The sequence below is a fragment of the Oryctolagus cuniculus genome, chromosome 3, assembly GCF_051225735.1.
Source record: "Oryctolagus cuniculus isolate XC-2025 breed Fujian yellow rabbit chromosome 3, ASM5122573v1, whole genome shotgun sequence".
NCBI lineage: Eukaryota > Metazoa > Chordata > Mammalia > Lagomorpha > Leporidae > Oryctolagus > Oryctolagus cuniculus.
Window position 1 is genome coordinate 140720874 of NC_142869.1, and position 15399 is coordinate 140736272.

General features: G+C 43.8%; 1 protein-coding gene across 2 annotated transcripts in view; it reads left to right on the top strand.

Moving 5' to 3' along the window:
• The window catches only part of RELN (reelin), a 539369-nt gene that overhangs the window by 522193 nt on the left and 1777 nt on the right, over positions 1–15399 (top strand). Inside the window, exons 58-65 of one of the 2 annotated variants that reach the window (XM_070071183.2) lie at positions 538–611; positions 1392–1553; positions 2266–2423; positions 3824–4043; positions 5691–5888; positions 6518–6616; positions 7243–7326; positions 11209–11344. In XM_070071183.2, the coding sequence (XP_069927284.2) occupies positions 538–611; positions 1392–1553; positions 2266–2423; positions 3824–4043; positions 5691–5888; positions 6518–6616; positions 7243–7326; positions 11209–11338 (1125 nt within the window). In that variant the 3' untranslated portion in view covers positions 11339–11344. The remainder of the gene's footprint in view (positions 1–537; positions 612–1391; positions 1554–2265; positions 2424–3823; positions 4044–5690; positions 5889–6517; positions 6617–7242; positions 7327–11208; positions 11345–15399) is intronic. The other variant, XM_051849694.3, reaches the window with a different exon arrangement.

Here is a 15399-nt window from a genome sequence, read left to right on the forward strand (position 1 = left end):
TAGGGGGTGAACCAAAGGAAAAAGGAAGACCTTTCTCTCTCTCTCTCTCTCACTGTCTAACTCTGCCTGTTAAAAAAAAAAATTAGTTCTCTATTGCATGCAAAATTGCATGTCATTAACAGAACCCAAAAGAGCCCATTTTTTTTTTTAAGATTTATTTATTTGTTTGAAAGGCTGAGTTACAGAGAGGCAGAGGCAGAGAGAGAGAGAGAGGAGAGAGAGACAGACTTCCATCTGCTGGTTCACTCCCCCAAACAGAGCTAGGCCAAATCAAAGCCAGGAGCCAAGAGTTTCTTCCAGGTCTCCCATGCGGGTGCAGGGGCCCAAGGACTTGGCCCATCTTCCACTGCCCTCCCGGGCCACAGCAGAGAGCCGGGATCCCATCCTCGATGTCCCTGCAGGGTGCACTCAGAAACTCCCCGAGTATCCCTCCGTTACCTCTCAGAGCATCATCACGGGGAGAGATGGGGGTCTTAATTCATGACAGGAGGCATCGTTTCATCTGGCTTGTGCATTCACTGTTCACGTTTGTTTTAGATCGTGGTGGGCTGTGAAGCCACTTCCTGTGGTGACCTTCATTCCGTGATGCTGGAATACACAAAAGACGCAAGGTTTGCAAAATCCCATTTCCCGTTTGCGCCAAAGTTGAATACATAATTCAAATGGTTGTCTATTTGTAAAGTCCCTGCTGATGGAGACACAGCCTGTATTGTCAGTGGCAGTTCATGTGTCTTTCCGTACAGATTTCATTTGTATGCGGTTTGCACAGAATCTTCAAATTTTTCCTTCAAACCCAGAAAAAATGCATTTTCATATCAGGCTGCAGCCAAGGAATTTTCCGTCTCAGAATAAGTAAAACACTACATTGGGCTTCAAGGTGGATCCCTGTTATTTGTGTTACTCAAGGTCAACCAACCCTAAGAAAACTTTAAGTTAATGAATACTCTGTGCATCAGCTGGAGTCATCTCTCCTACCACAGATCAGCAGTGTGGGTAAAAGTCCCACATAGTGTGCTGCCTTACTGGGGCCCTGAGAGCCATGTCCTCCACCACCACTTTTAAAATCAATCACACTGAGTTTGGGTGGACAGACAAGTTTGTCAACTGACTCCAGGTTGATTTTTCAAGGCACAATATCAGGGGAGGACATCACTAGGCTACACCACCACGTGTGCTTTTATTTATTTTTTCCATGAATGTTTCAATGTGCTTCTAGACTCAGACCTATGTCTTACGTGAAGCTATTTTTCTGATCTGTCATTATTAAAATGTATCAGAAATAGGAGATTGATGTTAAAATATCTTAACCTGACCTCCAAAGCATGACCTTGACATTAGACAGACCATCTGTTTCGGTGAGACTTGTCTAACAAGACTGGTGGTTTCTGCAGGTCTGATTCCTGGCAGCTGGTTCAGACCCAGTGCCTGCCTTCCTCTTCAAACAGCATTGGCTGCTCCCCCTTCCAGTTCCATGAAGCCACCATCTACAACGCTGTGAACAGCTCGAGTTGGAAGAGAGTCACCCTCCAGCTGCCTGACCACGTCTCCTCCAGGTACGTTTCATACGTATGGGAGCATGGCGGAATTATCTGGCAGCCTCCGCAGAGTCCAGGCTGAAAACAACTGAGAAGATTCGTTTTAGTTGCATCCCCAGCACTGTCTCCCACATTCTACACCTCCTCTCACCTACCCTTGTCCCCAGAATGGCAACCGGATGTCCTAAGAAGAAAGAAACAGGAGCTTGTTTGTCAATGATGCATAAGTCGTTTACCTAAACACCATGGCATAACAGGCCTGGAATGACAGACGTCGCACAAAGACTGGAATTGGCACCAGTTCTGCTCTGGTGTTCTGCCCTCCCAGATATGAGCACCACTGAGGTTGTGCAGGGCTGTCGGGGTTTGTGTTGAGCAAAACTGCAGGATGGAGTGCAATCGTTCTAGAGCAGCACTCATTTTACACACAGATTTGGAAAATAATATAGCCCCATAGGAAAAAAATGGACATAGGCTTATTATGGAATAGAATAGAAAATTCGCATATGATTCTCCAAGGAAAATACATGCTTCCAGAATGGTATTTTGGGATCTACCTCAAGAGTCCAAGGGCTACAAATTGACTCACCCCTGCCATCGGGTGCTGCAGGGAAAAGCTCGGGACGCCCTGTCCCGGGATACAGCCCCCATTCCCAGAGGTGGCAGGCTGGACACAGCCCTGGGGAATGCCAGCCTACTGAATGTCTTCTGCTCTCTCTGGGTCTTTCAGTGCCACACAGTTCCGCTGGATCCAGAAGGGGGAAGAGACGGAGAAGCAAAGCTGGGCCATCGACCACGTGTACATCGGAGAGGCTTGCCCAAAACTCTGCAGTGGGCACGGCTACTGCACCACTGGCGCCGTCTGCATCTGCGATGCAAGTTTCCAAGGTCTGAATCCTGGGTCTTCTGCACCGATGCACACCACTCTGTGGTCACAGAATTCATTTGTCTTTGGAACAAAGCGTAGTCTCATGCTGTGTTTCTGAAAGTATATGAACTGGAGCTGGAAATTGAGCCCAGGCATTCCCATGTGGGACATAGGCGTCTTTCACTAGCATCTTAAGCAGTAGGCCAAATGCTCACCCCACAAAAGTATAGTTTAAATGCAAATTGAAGTCTGTTCAACATATCCTAACTTAACTATGGTCAATACAATTATCCCATTCTATAGGTAAAGAGATTAAGGCTCAGGGAGCTTAGGTGACTTGCCTACAGTCACACAGGTAGGCCATGTCAGAACAAAAGACCAGCCCTCGGATTGTTCTTTCCAATCAGCCCTTGTATCTCTAGAACCGAGAGGTTTATCCATAGAGAAGCAGAATGGTGCATCCGTCCCCAAGAACACCATGGAAGAGATCACCTATTTGAACTCTGGAGTAGAGTCTCTAGGTTTCTTGACTGATGCTATTTCCTTGCCTCCCAGTGAGATGGGTGTGATTAATGTAGACTGCTGTACAACTCCATTGCTGGAAATTACTTAGCCATCTCCCTTCTCCCCTGCTGTAATTGCCTCTTCGACCGGCTCGTTCTGTCTGGGTATCAGCTGGAGGATTTTCACATTAGGCAAATGAGTGAATCAAATGTCTCACCAGGAGTCCTAGGATTCTGCAATTTGCCCTCTGCCCTGATCCAACAGAACTAGGAGCTTTTGACTTTAAATTATTGTGGACATTTAGAAAAGACAGAGGTGTTCACGTCAAGGGAAATGCAAGCACATATACAAGTACTAACATAGTGACTTACTTAAGTGCTAGTGTTTTGGCCATGGCCCCAGAGAGACTCTTCCAGTCCATTCGTCATCCATGTATGTATCCCAGCTTCATTACTGAATGTCCAACAAGTGCCTTTGTATAGACTCCACTCTCAGGAATCATCAAGTACAGAGCTGGAGGGAGAACCTTATCTTATTTGCTGCTACAAAATCTTGTACAGGAAACAGAAATTAGGTTGGCCTCTCGTGCCATGGTGACAGCTCCCTCCTGGGACACACTGCTGATAAACAGGAAGATTTGGCCAAATGCTGTGGCATTGAAATAATGGATTTATACTAGCAAGCAGCACATTAGCACCCACATATTTTAGTAAACATTGACTCAGAGATAATGGATTTTTTTTCCAACCACATAGCCAATAATTGCCAAAACAGAAGGGAAGCATTTATTTCTGAGAGTCTATGCCTGTATGCTAATGACTGACAATGGCTCAGATCTGAAATTAAATGCTAGTTCGTAATCCTTCCTGATTCTGCTTGCCCTAGGTAATTTCTGTTATTCTTCCTGTCCCTGCAGGTGACGACTGCTCTGTGTTCAGTCACGATCTTCCCAGCTACATTAAAGATAACTTTGAGTCCGCAAGAGTCACTGAGGCCAACTGGGAGACCATTCAAGGTGGCGCGATAGGAAGTGGCTGCGGGCAGCTGGCACCCTATGCCCATGGGGACTCACTCTATTTTAACGGCTGTCAGATCAGGCAAGCTGCTACCAAACCACTGGATCTCACTCGAGCAAGGTAACTCAACCCCTGTGCTGCAGTCCAGACACAGACCTGGTCACGAGCCCAGATGTGCCATCGGGAATTTCATGGCACAGATGTCACTGAGAACTGGAAACCATAATACATTCGAATTCAGTATGAGGAAGCACTGCATGTTCTAAGCATTCAGAATCAGACTTTGCTTAAGTGTATTGTAGGATTGCTTTGTGTTTCCTCACACACAGTGACTGAGTGGGGATGACAAAGGCCAAGAGGAATGGCCGAATTGTAAAAAACTGGCCAAGGTTGACCACAGGCAAGTATGGAAATAAAAATGTGTACATGAAGTAGGTTTTGAGTAATGTAAGTATATACCTGTATTTAACATATGTAAGTGTGATAGAAATAGAGGATGGGTGGATGGAAGGAAGGAAGAAAGGGGGGGAAGGGAGGGAGGGATGAGCTCTTTAACATATTATAGGAGATAGAGATTAATGCAGAATAGACTACCAGAAGCCATGCAGATGGACTTAGGGAAGGGACAGAGAAAGAGACTCTGGGGAAACTGGATGTCCTTCCCCACCTGCTCTTTCCAGTTCTGCCAAATTCATGGATCAAGCATAGACTTTTATCTGTAATTCAAGACAAGTTCCCAAGGCTGCAAAAAGGTGGTGGGTTACTACACTAGAGTATTGGGTTCTGTACCTATGGGGCTATCTGAGAAGTAGAGATTTGCTTAACAAGAAGCTAGATATTTGCTGGAAGCATTTCACTTTAGAAAATGTTAGGATTATGTTACCAAAGGCAGAAAGGGAGGTTTGGGGATCTTAATATGATTAACAATGAGAATATAAGATAATTAATTCCTGACATTGCTAAAAGGTTTATGTACCCATTCTCATTTTCTTTTCCTACCAAAACGATGTACTCAATCTAGAGACTGATTCCTTCCTTGACCCCATGTACAGCTGCCACACAGTGCTAAGTTATCAACTGCATGCTGTGTCATACAAGCAACTTTAAAACAATGCTTTAAAGTAGTTCCCGTATTTTTCAGTTTTAAATCTGGCTCTTTATTTCACTACGTACCTATCAATGGGGCCATCCTTCCCCATGATGCATCTCACAAGAGGACACGTTTCCTAAGGCTGTTCCTTCTGAGGGCCAGGACACCTGTGACAGCGACAGGGCCTCTCGAGCACACGAGCTGCAGGCCCCAGCTCATTTGTCCCCAGCTCTGATCTCCAGGCCACGTTTTCTCAGATACACGGGACCATGTTCCCTTGTGCCGATGCCGTTCTGCTCAGAGCTCTTAGCAAAAAGGATGTGGCAGACATACTGAGGTTTGATTTTTTGTCCTCTGCATGTCCTTAGCGGCCTACTTGACCCATGCTCCCTTGCAAAGACTAGAAGGTGTCTAGGGGACAAGCATTCTCCTAAGATGTCCAACATCACAGAAAGAGGGCATATGTTTGAAAAGCAACATTGCCCCCTTTGTGGAGAGAACTAGCCTTCTGAGGTTATTTTTCACGTGTATAACAATGAAAAACACTACAAACGCATTGAATTACTGGTGTGCTTTCTTCATTTTACCGTGTGATGGTGAACTTAGGAATAGGAAAGTCGAACTCCTCCAGTACTCCCTGGTTTGCGTCTGAAGAGGATGTCCTCTGTGTTTTGCAGTAAAATCATGTTTGTTTTGCAAATCGGGAGCACGTCGCAGACGGACAGCTGCAACAGCGACCTGAGCAGCCCCCAGGCCGTGGACAAGGCCGTGCTGCTGCAGTACAGCGTCAACAACGGCATCACCTGGCACGTCATCGCCCAGCACCAGCCCAAGGACTTCACGCAAGCCCAGAGGGTCTCTTACAACGTGCCCCTGTGAGTGCCTGGGCAGAAAGCTAGAGTCTTGTGCGCAGTCCCCGCGTGTCCCACAGTAGGAAGTAGAAGCTGGGGGAAGCCTCTGGGGGCAGGACCAAAGGGAACCCCCGTCTCCAGAGTTGCGTTACTGTTTTCTAGTAGGACTCGAGGCAAAACATGAAAGCAAGGGCAAGAGGAAATGGAGAAGGACAACAAAACGCAAAGGCACTCCGCACACATTCCTTTTCCTGAACTAGGATCTTTAGAAAACAGCAGTTTTGAGCGCATGCTGGAGGTGCTAGTTTGACATGGCACCGCGAAGAGGCAGCCCTGTTTTGGTCTGCATTGTGTGCTCAGCCTCTAGCACGCTGCCTGTCACTGAGGAAGCTCCTCGTGTTTGCTGACCAGATGCACTGCTCTTCCAGGCACTGCTGGAGCAAGAGGAAGGAGGGAGAGGGTTGGAAAAGCATTACAAGTCCTTGAGTGGCCAATACAAGTTAATCCTGCCTAGAAGAGTATTGCGATGTAGGCAAATCTGAATCCCGTGTCCAGAGTTTGGTTGACTTAGCCTATCATAAGTCTGTAAGTCACACACCAGAAAGTTCTGCTTGCCAGTGTTTGATCTCTTTTTCCTTCTACCTGTGACCCAGGGAGGCACGGATGAAAGGAGTTTTGTTGCGCTGGTGGCAACCACGCCACAATGGAACAGGTCATGATCAGTGGGCTTTGGACCACGTGGAGGTCGTCCTGTGAGTATCTGCTACACAACAGCCCGTGTCCACTCAGAAAGCTTTGAGGTCTCTGATCTGGAGGGCGCCTTAATTCAGAATGAGCTGCTCCTCCTGAGAAGCCCCGACAGGACCACTTTGCCTTAAACTCTTCTGTTGCTTCAAGCTGTGGTTCAACCAACAGGGAGCAAAGCCCGAATCTAGTGTAATGTGCCTTAGAAAACTTTAGCAAGTAAAACATTTGTGTAAGGATGGACAGCGTTGGTTCAGTTGGATTGAACAAAGGTCTCCGGGTAAATGGGAAACAGCGTCTTATGGCAGATCTGGGATGTCTTATACGGTAGATTGATGTCCTTAAGGAGAAAGGATCTATGTAGCCCCTGTACTGGCCGACGTGCCCAGTTACAAACACCCATCTTAGCCACGGATGCCTGTGGCATTCTCCCTGAATGACCTGGTTGCAGCCAGAAAAAAAAAAAAAGTCTGTGGTTTCAGGGGCCTCCTGCCCAGCCTCCCAGCACCTAAGCAGTGCAGGGTGCTCCCCTGTGGTTCTCCCCTGTGGTGGAAGAAGGCAGTCACCACTCTCACCTGGCCGGGTTGACTTTTCCCTCACCCAGAGATGACTTGCTTTTTCTCTAACAATCTAGTTCCTGTAGAACTGGAATGCTTATGTCTCGACGGGTTCGGACTGATGGCTCCAAGTTGTTGGCAAGGAGAGGCGAATCTTCTCGGTAGATAGGTTCAAATGTTCATTCTGTTTACCCAATCCAAAGGAAATCAGTCCTGTGGCTGATTTCTGTCATTTTGAAAGCAAATTTAAGTGATGACTTGGTAGGAAAACTACCAGCTTTGTTTTCTTTCGATCATGGCCATGAGCTGATTCTTCTCAGTCTTGAGCTAGCCCTCGTCTTAGTTTTCACTGAGGCACCTGCTTGCATGGCATCCATACCAATCCCGAAATCCAAGAGCAACCCGGTCCTACACAAGCCCCCACTATGCGCTCTGCTGCTTTTGGACAACTTGCTGGGCTCTGCCCCCACAGGACTAAGTGGAAGGTTAAAATAACAGTCCACACTGGTTCGAATCGAAATGTGAGGCTGATGATCTGTTTAGACACCGATTTCCTCAGGCCACATTATTCCAGGAGTGTAGAACAACCCGGGCTCTCAAACGGATACACACAAAGAAAGGCCGTAGAAGAGGTTCACACAGGCCACAAACCAACCCTGCAGCCACGTGCCTTCGAGAGCAGCCCTGCTCAATCTGATTGAACATCAGAATCACCTGGGAAGCTTTGGGAAGATACGTGGATGTCCCCAGGCCCAGGTCCCGCCCCATGGGTCAGTCAGGTGGGCCTGCAGGGGACCTGGGCAGCACGGTTGTAAAAGCACCTCAGGCGATTCTGATAAACTGGTTGAGGCTCTAATGTGAGTCAACCATTTCTTACTCTCAAAGTCTCTTGCCAAGGCCAACTGCATGCATGGGGCTTCCTGTTCCTGTGACAAAGAACTCCCAACTCCTATGAAACCTGAAAACTTGCGAGCCCTCAAAAGAAGGCTGGATGCTAATAGCGCCCATGAGTAACAGAAGGATTCTTAACATACACACTGAAGTAGATATTTCTCCTCCTGCAGCCCAAACAAGCAGTTGTAGGTCTCTGTTTTGGATTTCAGCAGCATGTCGTCACCAAGAATTCCCTTGTTTGAACTAAAACTAAAGAGCAGGCAGGGTCAGAAGCACAAATACACTCTCCCCTGAGATGAAGTGACCCCTGGCCAGCTTGGAAATGAACTCTGGTCTCCGCTCCCTGTCCACCTGCTGCCTAGAAGGCTCTCTGAGCTCCAGCAGGAAGCCTCCCTGCTCAGCCCCTGAGTGCAGCACCTGCTGTCGGTATTCAGTGTTCTAAGCACTTACCAGCATGACGATACTATTACAAGAATCAAGTTCAGATTATATGAAATACCAGCACCCTGTTGTTTCTGGTATTTTCCCGGAGCTATAATCTGGATCGTAAACACTTCATTTTTATTCAGTGGCCAGAATTTTGAGACTTTGAAGACTGTGTCCCTCACCAGGCCCCTGTCTGCTCTCACCCTGCATTATTGTCTTGAATTCTCAGGACACTGATTCACTTTATTTATTTATTTATTTTTTGACAGGCAGAGTGGACAGTGAGAGAGAGACAGAGAGAAAGGTCTAGAAAAAAGCTTCCCATGAGAAAAGAACAGTGTCACACATGCCTGAGGTTGCGTGGTTGGAATTGCATTCCAAGTCTTCTTTGAATACTTTAGAAATTATAGCTTTACACATAAATTATTGTATAGGAAGGGGCTTCAAAATGTTCACAGCAGATAAGTATCTCTTTTTAATTCCATTTTTCTGCAAAGTATTTGAAGCCCCTTTATACTTTTATGTACACTTACTTATAATTTTAAAAGCAAATGCTGTCTCTTTAATGACATTTCAAATATTTGTTAAAATTGTAGTTCATTTATTTTCCTTCCTTTTTTTTTGAAAGAAAAATACTTCCCAAAACTGAGTTCAATACATGAGTTATTTAAAAATACAAGACTAAACAATTAGTTTTTAGCACAGTATTTTTGATGTTTTGCTCTAATCATAGAATTTTAACATTTCTGGGCCACTCACACCCTTTAAATAAAACATTCCTTTTCATAAGAATCACAAAAAGTTGTAAGGTGCTCAGTAATTGTTATGCATTGGTAGCTCTAAAAATAATTACTTTAATTTATGCATTTGATAAGCTTAAACTAAATAGAAATTTCCCGAGAAGTCAGAAAAACTGTCCACTGTCCAAGGCTCAAAACTTCATAGCATGAGTCCCAAATGTTGCTGAGTATAGTTTTGCTCAGAGGGTGTTCCTGTGTTTGGAAATAGAGAGATGGGATTTACCCCAAAGAGCCCTATTAATGAAAAATGAACTCTTGATTTTTAAGCACACTTTTGTATCAGAACATCTGGTGGTGTGAGCTAGTTATGCGAGGGCAGGAGTAGGCTGGGGCTCGTATCTTGAGAGATATAAGCCCTACCTGCTTGAATGAAGCCAGTAGTCATATGAATATGTTTTTGCAACTAATGGCTGGGAATATACATTTCACTTCAGAATTTTTACAGTGTATTTTCCTTCCTACTTCATGAAGATTGGCCTTAATCTAGCTTTATTACTACAGTTTCGCTTTTGTGCATGTGCACCAAGGACACATGCTAAAAACCCCTAGGAAGAAAAACCTGTGATCACGCATGGTATCTTACACTGAGTTTAACTTCTGTACTGCCCATAGGAGCTTAACGGATACGAATCTAGCACTTTCAAAAACGATGCCATGTTCAAGGAGTCCACCCCAAATGCATAAGACACATTCTGTATCTTTGATTTCCTGGCTTAATTCTAGACACATGCAGAAGGATTTAAGTTTCATAAATATGGATATGCAGAATGACAGGCTCCACACCACAAAGATGAAAGCCACCCTTGCAGCATTTAACAGGCCAAGTCCCTTATGCCTCACGCTTGTTTGAGAGCGTAATCTTCACCTCTCATATTTGCCAGTAAAACCTGCTCATGAATAGCTCTCTGATGATTAGCCCCTGCTAATCTGCCATGGAACAGCTGAGCCGAACTGACAGCTGATTCTCCCAGCCTCACTAGCTCACAAAAAGTCCTCATTCCGTAAAGTCTGAATGACGTAGCAGAACACATTGACAATCCAGTGGCAGAAACTGAATTTTCTGTGGATTCATCTTCTAGTCAGAGTACTTGTTTGCCAGTACGTGTTTGTGAATACAGTTGGGCAGATCCCTCACAAGATCCATGCTGGTGGGGCCTTTCTTAGGACAGAAGGGATCTGTTGCCTTACCACCGCTCTGCCGGGCACTGGTGCTTCTATCCTAAGAATCTGCCTCACCCAACTCCGCATTCCATTCACACATCACATTTCCTGCGTACGTGTCTGAGTCACACCCTGTCATGTGTATAACGGAGCGGGCCGATTTTTGCATGTGTACCTTGAAAGCGAATCTCTCAGTAAAAAGTTAGCGTATGCGAATTGATTCCACGAAAAGTGAATTACTACCACATTTACTGAGAAAATTGAAAAGCAATATGTTGCTAACTATGGTCATAAGTGCATTTATCAGATTTTTAATATGCATTCCATCGTGACCATCCCCTCATGCTAAACATTAGCAAGATACTGTCACATTTTTGGCACAAATGATTTATGGAGATGAGCATATTACATTTGTTGCAAAGCATATTTAACCTTTATTAAATTTGAATGTGTTAGCTGATGTTTGAAGACTTCTGTATTTTTTAAAGCCCATTCTTTCATATGATTAAGAATTAGTATTTCCTAAAGTGTGAATAATTGAAATATCAGATAATAAAATTAATAGTAGTTATTAGCTACTAGTTATTAATTTTTTACTTTATATGCAACATTTATGCCAAATGTTGTACTATGGCTACATGTACCTTGACATATGGTTATGAGCAAATATTGCATGTTGCATTACATAAGAAAAGTTAAGTATATGTATATATTGGGTGTAGAAAAATAAGAAATAACTTCTTTAATTTTTATTTTCAAAAGAGATGAAAAATCCTATATTGCGTCTAAACCTGATCAGACTTTTATGACTAATCACAGTGCTGCATGCATTGAAAGGCATTTTTTAACTTGTGTTATATTTCATTATTTGCTGTCATTGGTTTTCCACTAGAGTAAGGTAAGTCCTTCTTATGTCTGGGGAACTATTTGCTAATAGTTTCATCAATGTCACCCAAGCTAACCGAGAAGTTTTGTAGAAGAGCTTTGCAAATGAAAAAGTGTCAGTGAACTCAGAATAGTATTGGGATATGCCGGGGCCTTTGAGCTCAGGGTACGCCAACTTGAGATAAAACTATACCCAATGCCGGGCAAGACAGCAGAGGCCAGAGCACTGATCAGCATTCCCTCCTGGAGCGACAGGTCTGACTTGGGTTTTCCTCTGTGCTTGGCACTCTTAAAGTGCTCACAGTTTACACATTGGTTGGGAAGGAAAACTGGAAAACTAGAACTGTGTGTACAAACAAGTGCTCTGATGGAAGGGGATGGCCAACGCAAGACCTGTTGTGCTTATCAGTTCTTTTCTAAGTTAATAAGTGAATTGGGAGAGGAGAGGGGATGTAGGCATAATGCTTGCGAGTTCTGGATCCTGCCTTTAGGTGAGACTGGCCACCTTTCCACACTTGTCCTCTATTGGAGATCCTTTAAAACTTAAGGAAGAGGGTGAGATGGTTATCGTTTGTCAAACATCTACCTGATCTACCTGTAGCGCCGGAAGTTTTCGTTTAGTTCTTACAACTTGCCAAAGGGCACATTGTCAGATGCTGCTCCCACCTTGATTGAGAGAAAAAGGACACACGCAGTCTTCAGGGGCTGCTGAGATATCTGCCCCTGCACGTCTTTCTAGTAGCCTTGCTGAAAATGCACGACCTTCACAGCTGGAGGACAGCCGCTTCTGTGCCCCGGAGTTTCAGTCGTTAGCTTGAATGGCTGGTTCCCATCTTACCCTTGCTAATGTTTCTCTGAGATGTTAAGTCTCACAGTCCACTGGATTCTTATTTCTGCATCCACATAAATCGTAATTTCGGATACCACATGTTTTGAGGATATAAATTAATTGCCGATCGGGACAAATGCTAAATTTCTATGCGCTCAGGTGACTTTTACCAATTTCCCATCTTTTCCCCTTTCCTTTGGGATCTATTAAAAATCAATTGAATTTTTCTCATAATAATAAATAAGCTAAGGTTGTGGCTGCAGCGAAGAGTAACAGTTCAAAAGACCTTGCTATATCCATATTTCCTATACAGAAACAGAGAAGAATCTTGTAATCCCCTGGGCTATCTAAATCCCTAAACTCCCTCAGTGGTCACAGAAATTTAAATCTGCATTTTAAAGAAGCCACTGATGTTCCTCCTCCCTTCTATCTATGACTCACTTATAATGGGAGATTTTTAACTGAACCTAGTTCTGTCTATAAGCAAGGCAAATTGATGCATCAAGTAGTACAGTTGATGCACCTTGGGATGAAAATTATCTGCTCTCATTAAACTTATAATAAAAAACACTTTCCCTTATAATTGCAGTACACAAATAAATTTTTTATTTAGTTTGCATCTATTTTGATTTATATGGTTATCTATAGTTGTACAACTACAACAAAACCAGGCTCACAGATAGGCTGCACCAAATTTAAAAAAAAAGTAAATGGAAAATATTTAAACTTACTTAAAATTCCTCTATTGTCCAAAACTGTAAGATATTTTGAAAGTGCAATGGCTTTTTGGTTAACCATGTTGGTTTAGTAAATGAACTTAGAGATAGACAATACTTCCATGGTATTGATTTTAAAAAGTTTATGAGCTAAAAAAGTCCACTCCATTGGATTCCAACCTGCCTAACTCAGGACATATTTGTGTCTCACATACAAAATTGCCAGTTGGTTGCAAGGATGCTCTGAAAGGGTGGTTGTGTTTGTGACTATGCAAACGCCAAGCATCAAAAGTAACCACATGACTTTCCAACCTTCTCAAGAATCCAAAGTTCTGATGCTCAAAATGAAAGAGTATCTAGTGAATGAAAATGTGCCCTAATGTGGTTGTAAGTGTGCACCATGCAATTGTTTGCGTGATGTTAAAGATCTGCAAAGATGGAGACTTTGACATCAGTTTGATAATAAAGAACGCTACAGAGAAGTTGCTTTAAAGCAACCAAACTTTACAAACTTGTGTGCGAATGAAAGGTACCTGAGTTCCCATTTGTTGAGGTGACTTACCTGCCAATCTAGTTTGCACTAAGATAACTGAATATATTGGGTGTTCTATCTTTTTTAATGCAGAATATGTAACTATTTTCACTTCTCTTTGAGTTCCATATATCTTTAAACATGTTTTCAACAGAATCATTTTCATGGCTTTAACTTTGCAATTATTCCTTATAGTTAAAGAGTAATGAGTTACAACAGGAATCCAATCAGTAAGTCGCCAAACAAGCCTTGACCACCAGTGGGTCAAGCAGGAGGCCCAGTGCTTCGGGGTCGGGGTGGGGGAGGAGGCAGGGGACAGCCCCCTGTGCCAGCTGGAAGTTGAGTTCTGGGGAGCCAGGATAGGAACACAAGTAAACACCATGCAAAGCAAGAAAGGAGCAAAACAGAGAGAGAGGGGAAAAAAAAAAAAAAAAAGAACAATTCTGGAAAGGTTGAGCAATATAAAAAATGTGATACTTGGAAAACAAGTAGAAATGTAGGGAGTGATGTTGGGGATTGGCTAGTGAGGCAGGGGGAACAGCGTGGAGGCAGCTTAATTAGGGCAGCATGCATTGGAGTGCAAGTGGGGAAAAGGACCTGGAAAACAGGATAGGGTTAAGCATGAAAGGACTTGAAACATCCGGTTAAGTTGGCTTAGAAGCTGCTCCATGGACAGGAGGATTATGACTGGTTTGCTGAGCAAAACAAAGCCAGCATTTGAGGAAAACTTTACCGAAATTGACGTGCAAAATCCATGTGTGTACTGTAGAAGATACCCATACAAACATACACGCATGCCCTCAATTATACTTTCTTAGTGTTTCATTGTTTCTTTTCAGTCCTGAGACAAGGAGGCCAGGGTGGGCCACAGCTCAGGAAGGGCTGTAGCGGAACCTGGGATGCTGGCTGGAAGATAGCAGGGGCCAGTCCCAAGACTGTGTGAATGAAACTGCAGCTGGATAATAACCCTGACACTTGATGACTTTGTTACATTTGATCAATGTCCCTTTTTTGTAACTCAGCTTTACATAGGCAGTAGTTAATATTTATAGCAGCTAATAAACAATAGATCAATTTGTTCCATCCTTCAATTGCGGCATCAAAACCGATCCACTTAGGTAACATTGTCACGTGGAGGGAATGAGGAGCAGAATAGTAAAGCTATGTAAAGAAACCTGCTGTTTTTTTCTTTTTCTCAGTGATGTACATGTACAAAGCAGAGTACATGCTTTGCTTCCATTTTACAGTTTCTAGCTTTTTGCCGACATAGAAAGCCAGGGTGGAAAGTTGTTAGCACTTTATAAATTATTCATCAATTTGATGTCTTGTTTTATCCGGTTTTCAGCACAGACGCAACTGCTTTTTGATTACACCACTGATGAAATTCAATATAGATGTTTTCCTTTGAGACATTTTATTACAAATTTTCTTTCTTAATGATCGGACAGCTATGAAGGTCTCACGCTTCAGAGTTTGCTTTATTTCACATGTGCCGGTATAATCTGCCTAAATGTGATACCCAGGATAATACACTCAGTAAAGCAGCAGCAGCTACACCTTGCTGGCCCGCACGTAGTGAAAACTGCTAGCACAGAAGATTGGGCTGCTTAGTGCAAAATTACCCTCTCCCTCCTCTTTAACTAACTCAAGTTCATATCATCTGTTTCCTGATGGCGCGTTCACATCACAAGGCACTGTCTCACCCTCTCCGCATTCTATGTTTCCATGAAATGGAAGAGGAAGGGCTTTCAGAGCAGGTGTTCAAGACACTCAGTTTGGAAGACTCTGATAGGCTCACACACTGAAGCCGCAGGGAGATGTGTTGTCACACAGTTCAGGAGTGAGGGGCTGATTCCTCTTGGTGACGTTCAAGATCATCCTCCTTTTTAAGGTGTATTTGCCATGCTCAAGGCTACCAAGATTGTGCAGTCTCGCATGGGTTCCTGAAATCTATTTGCAGTATTTTTACCAGCACATACGTGGGAGGAATG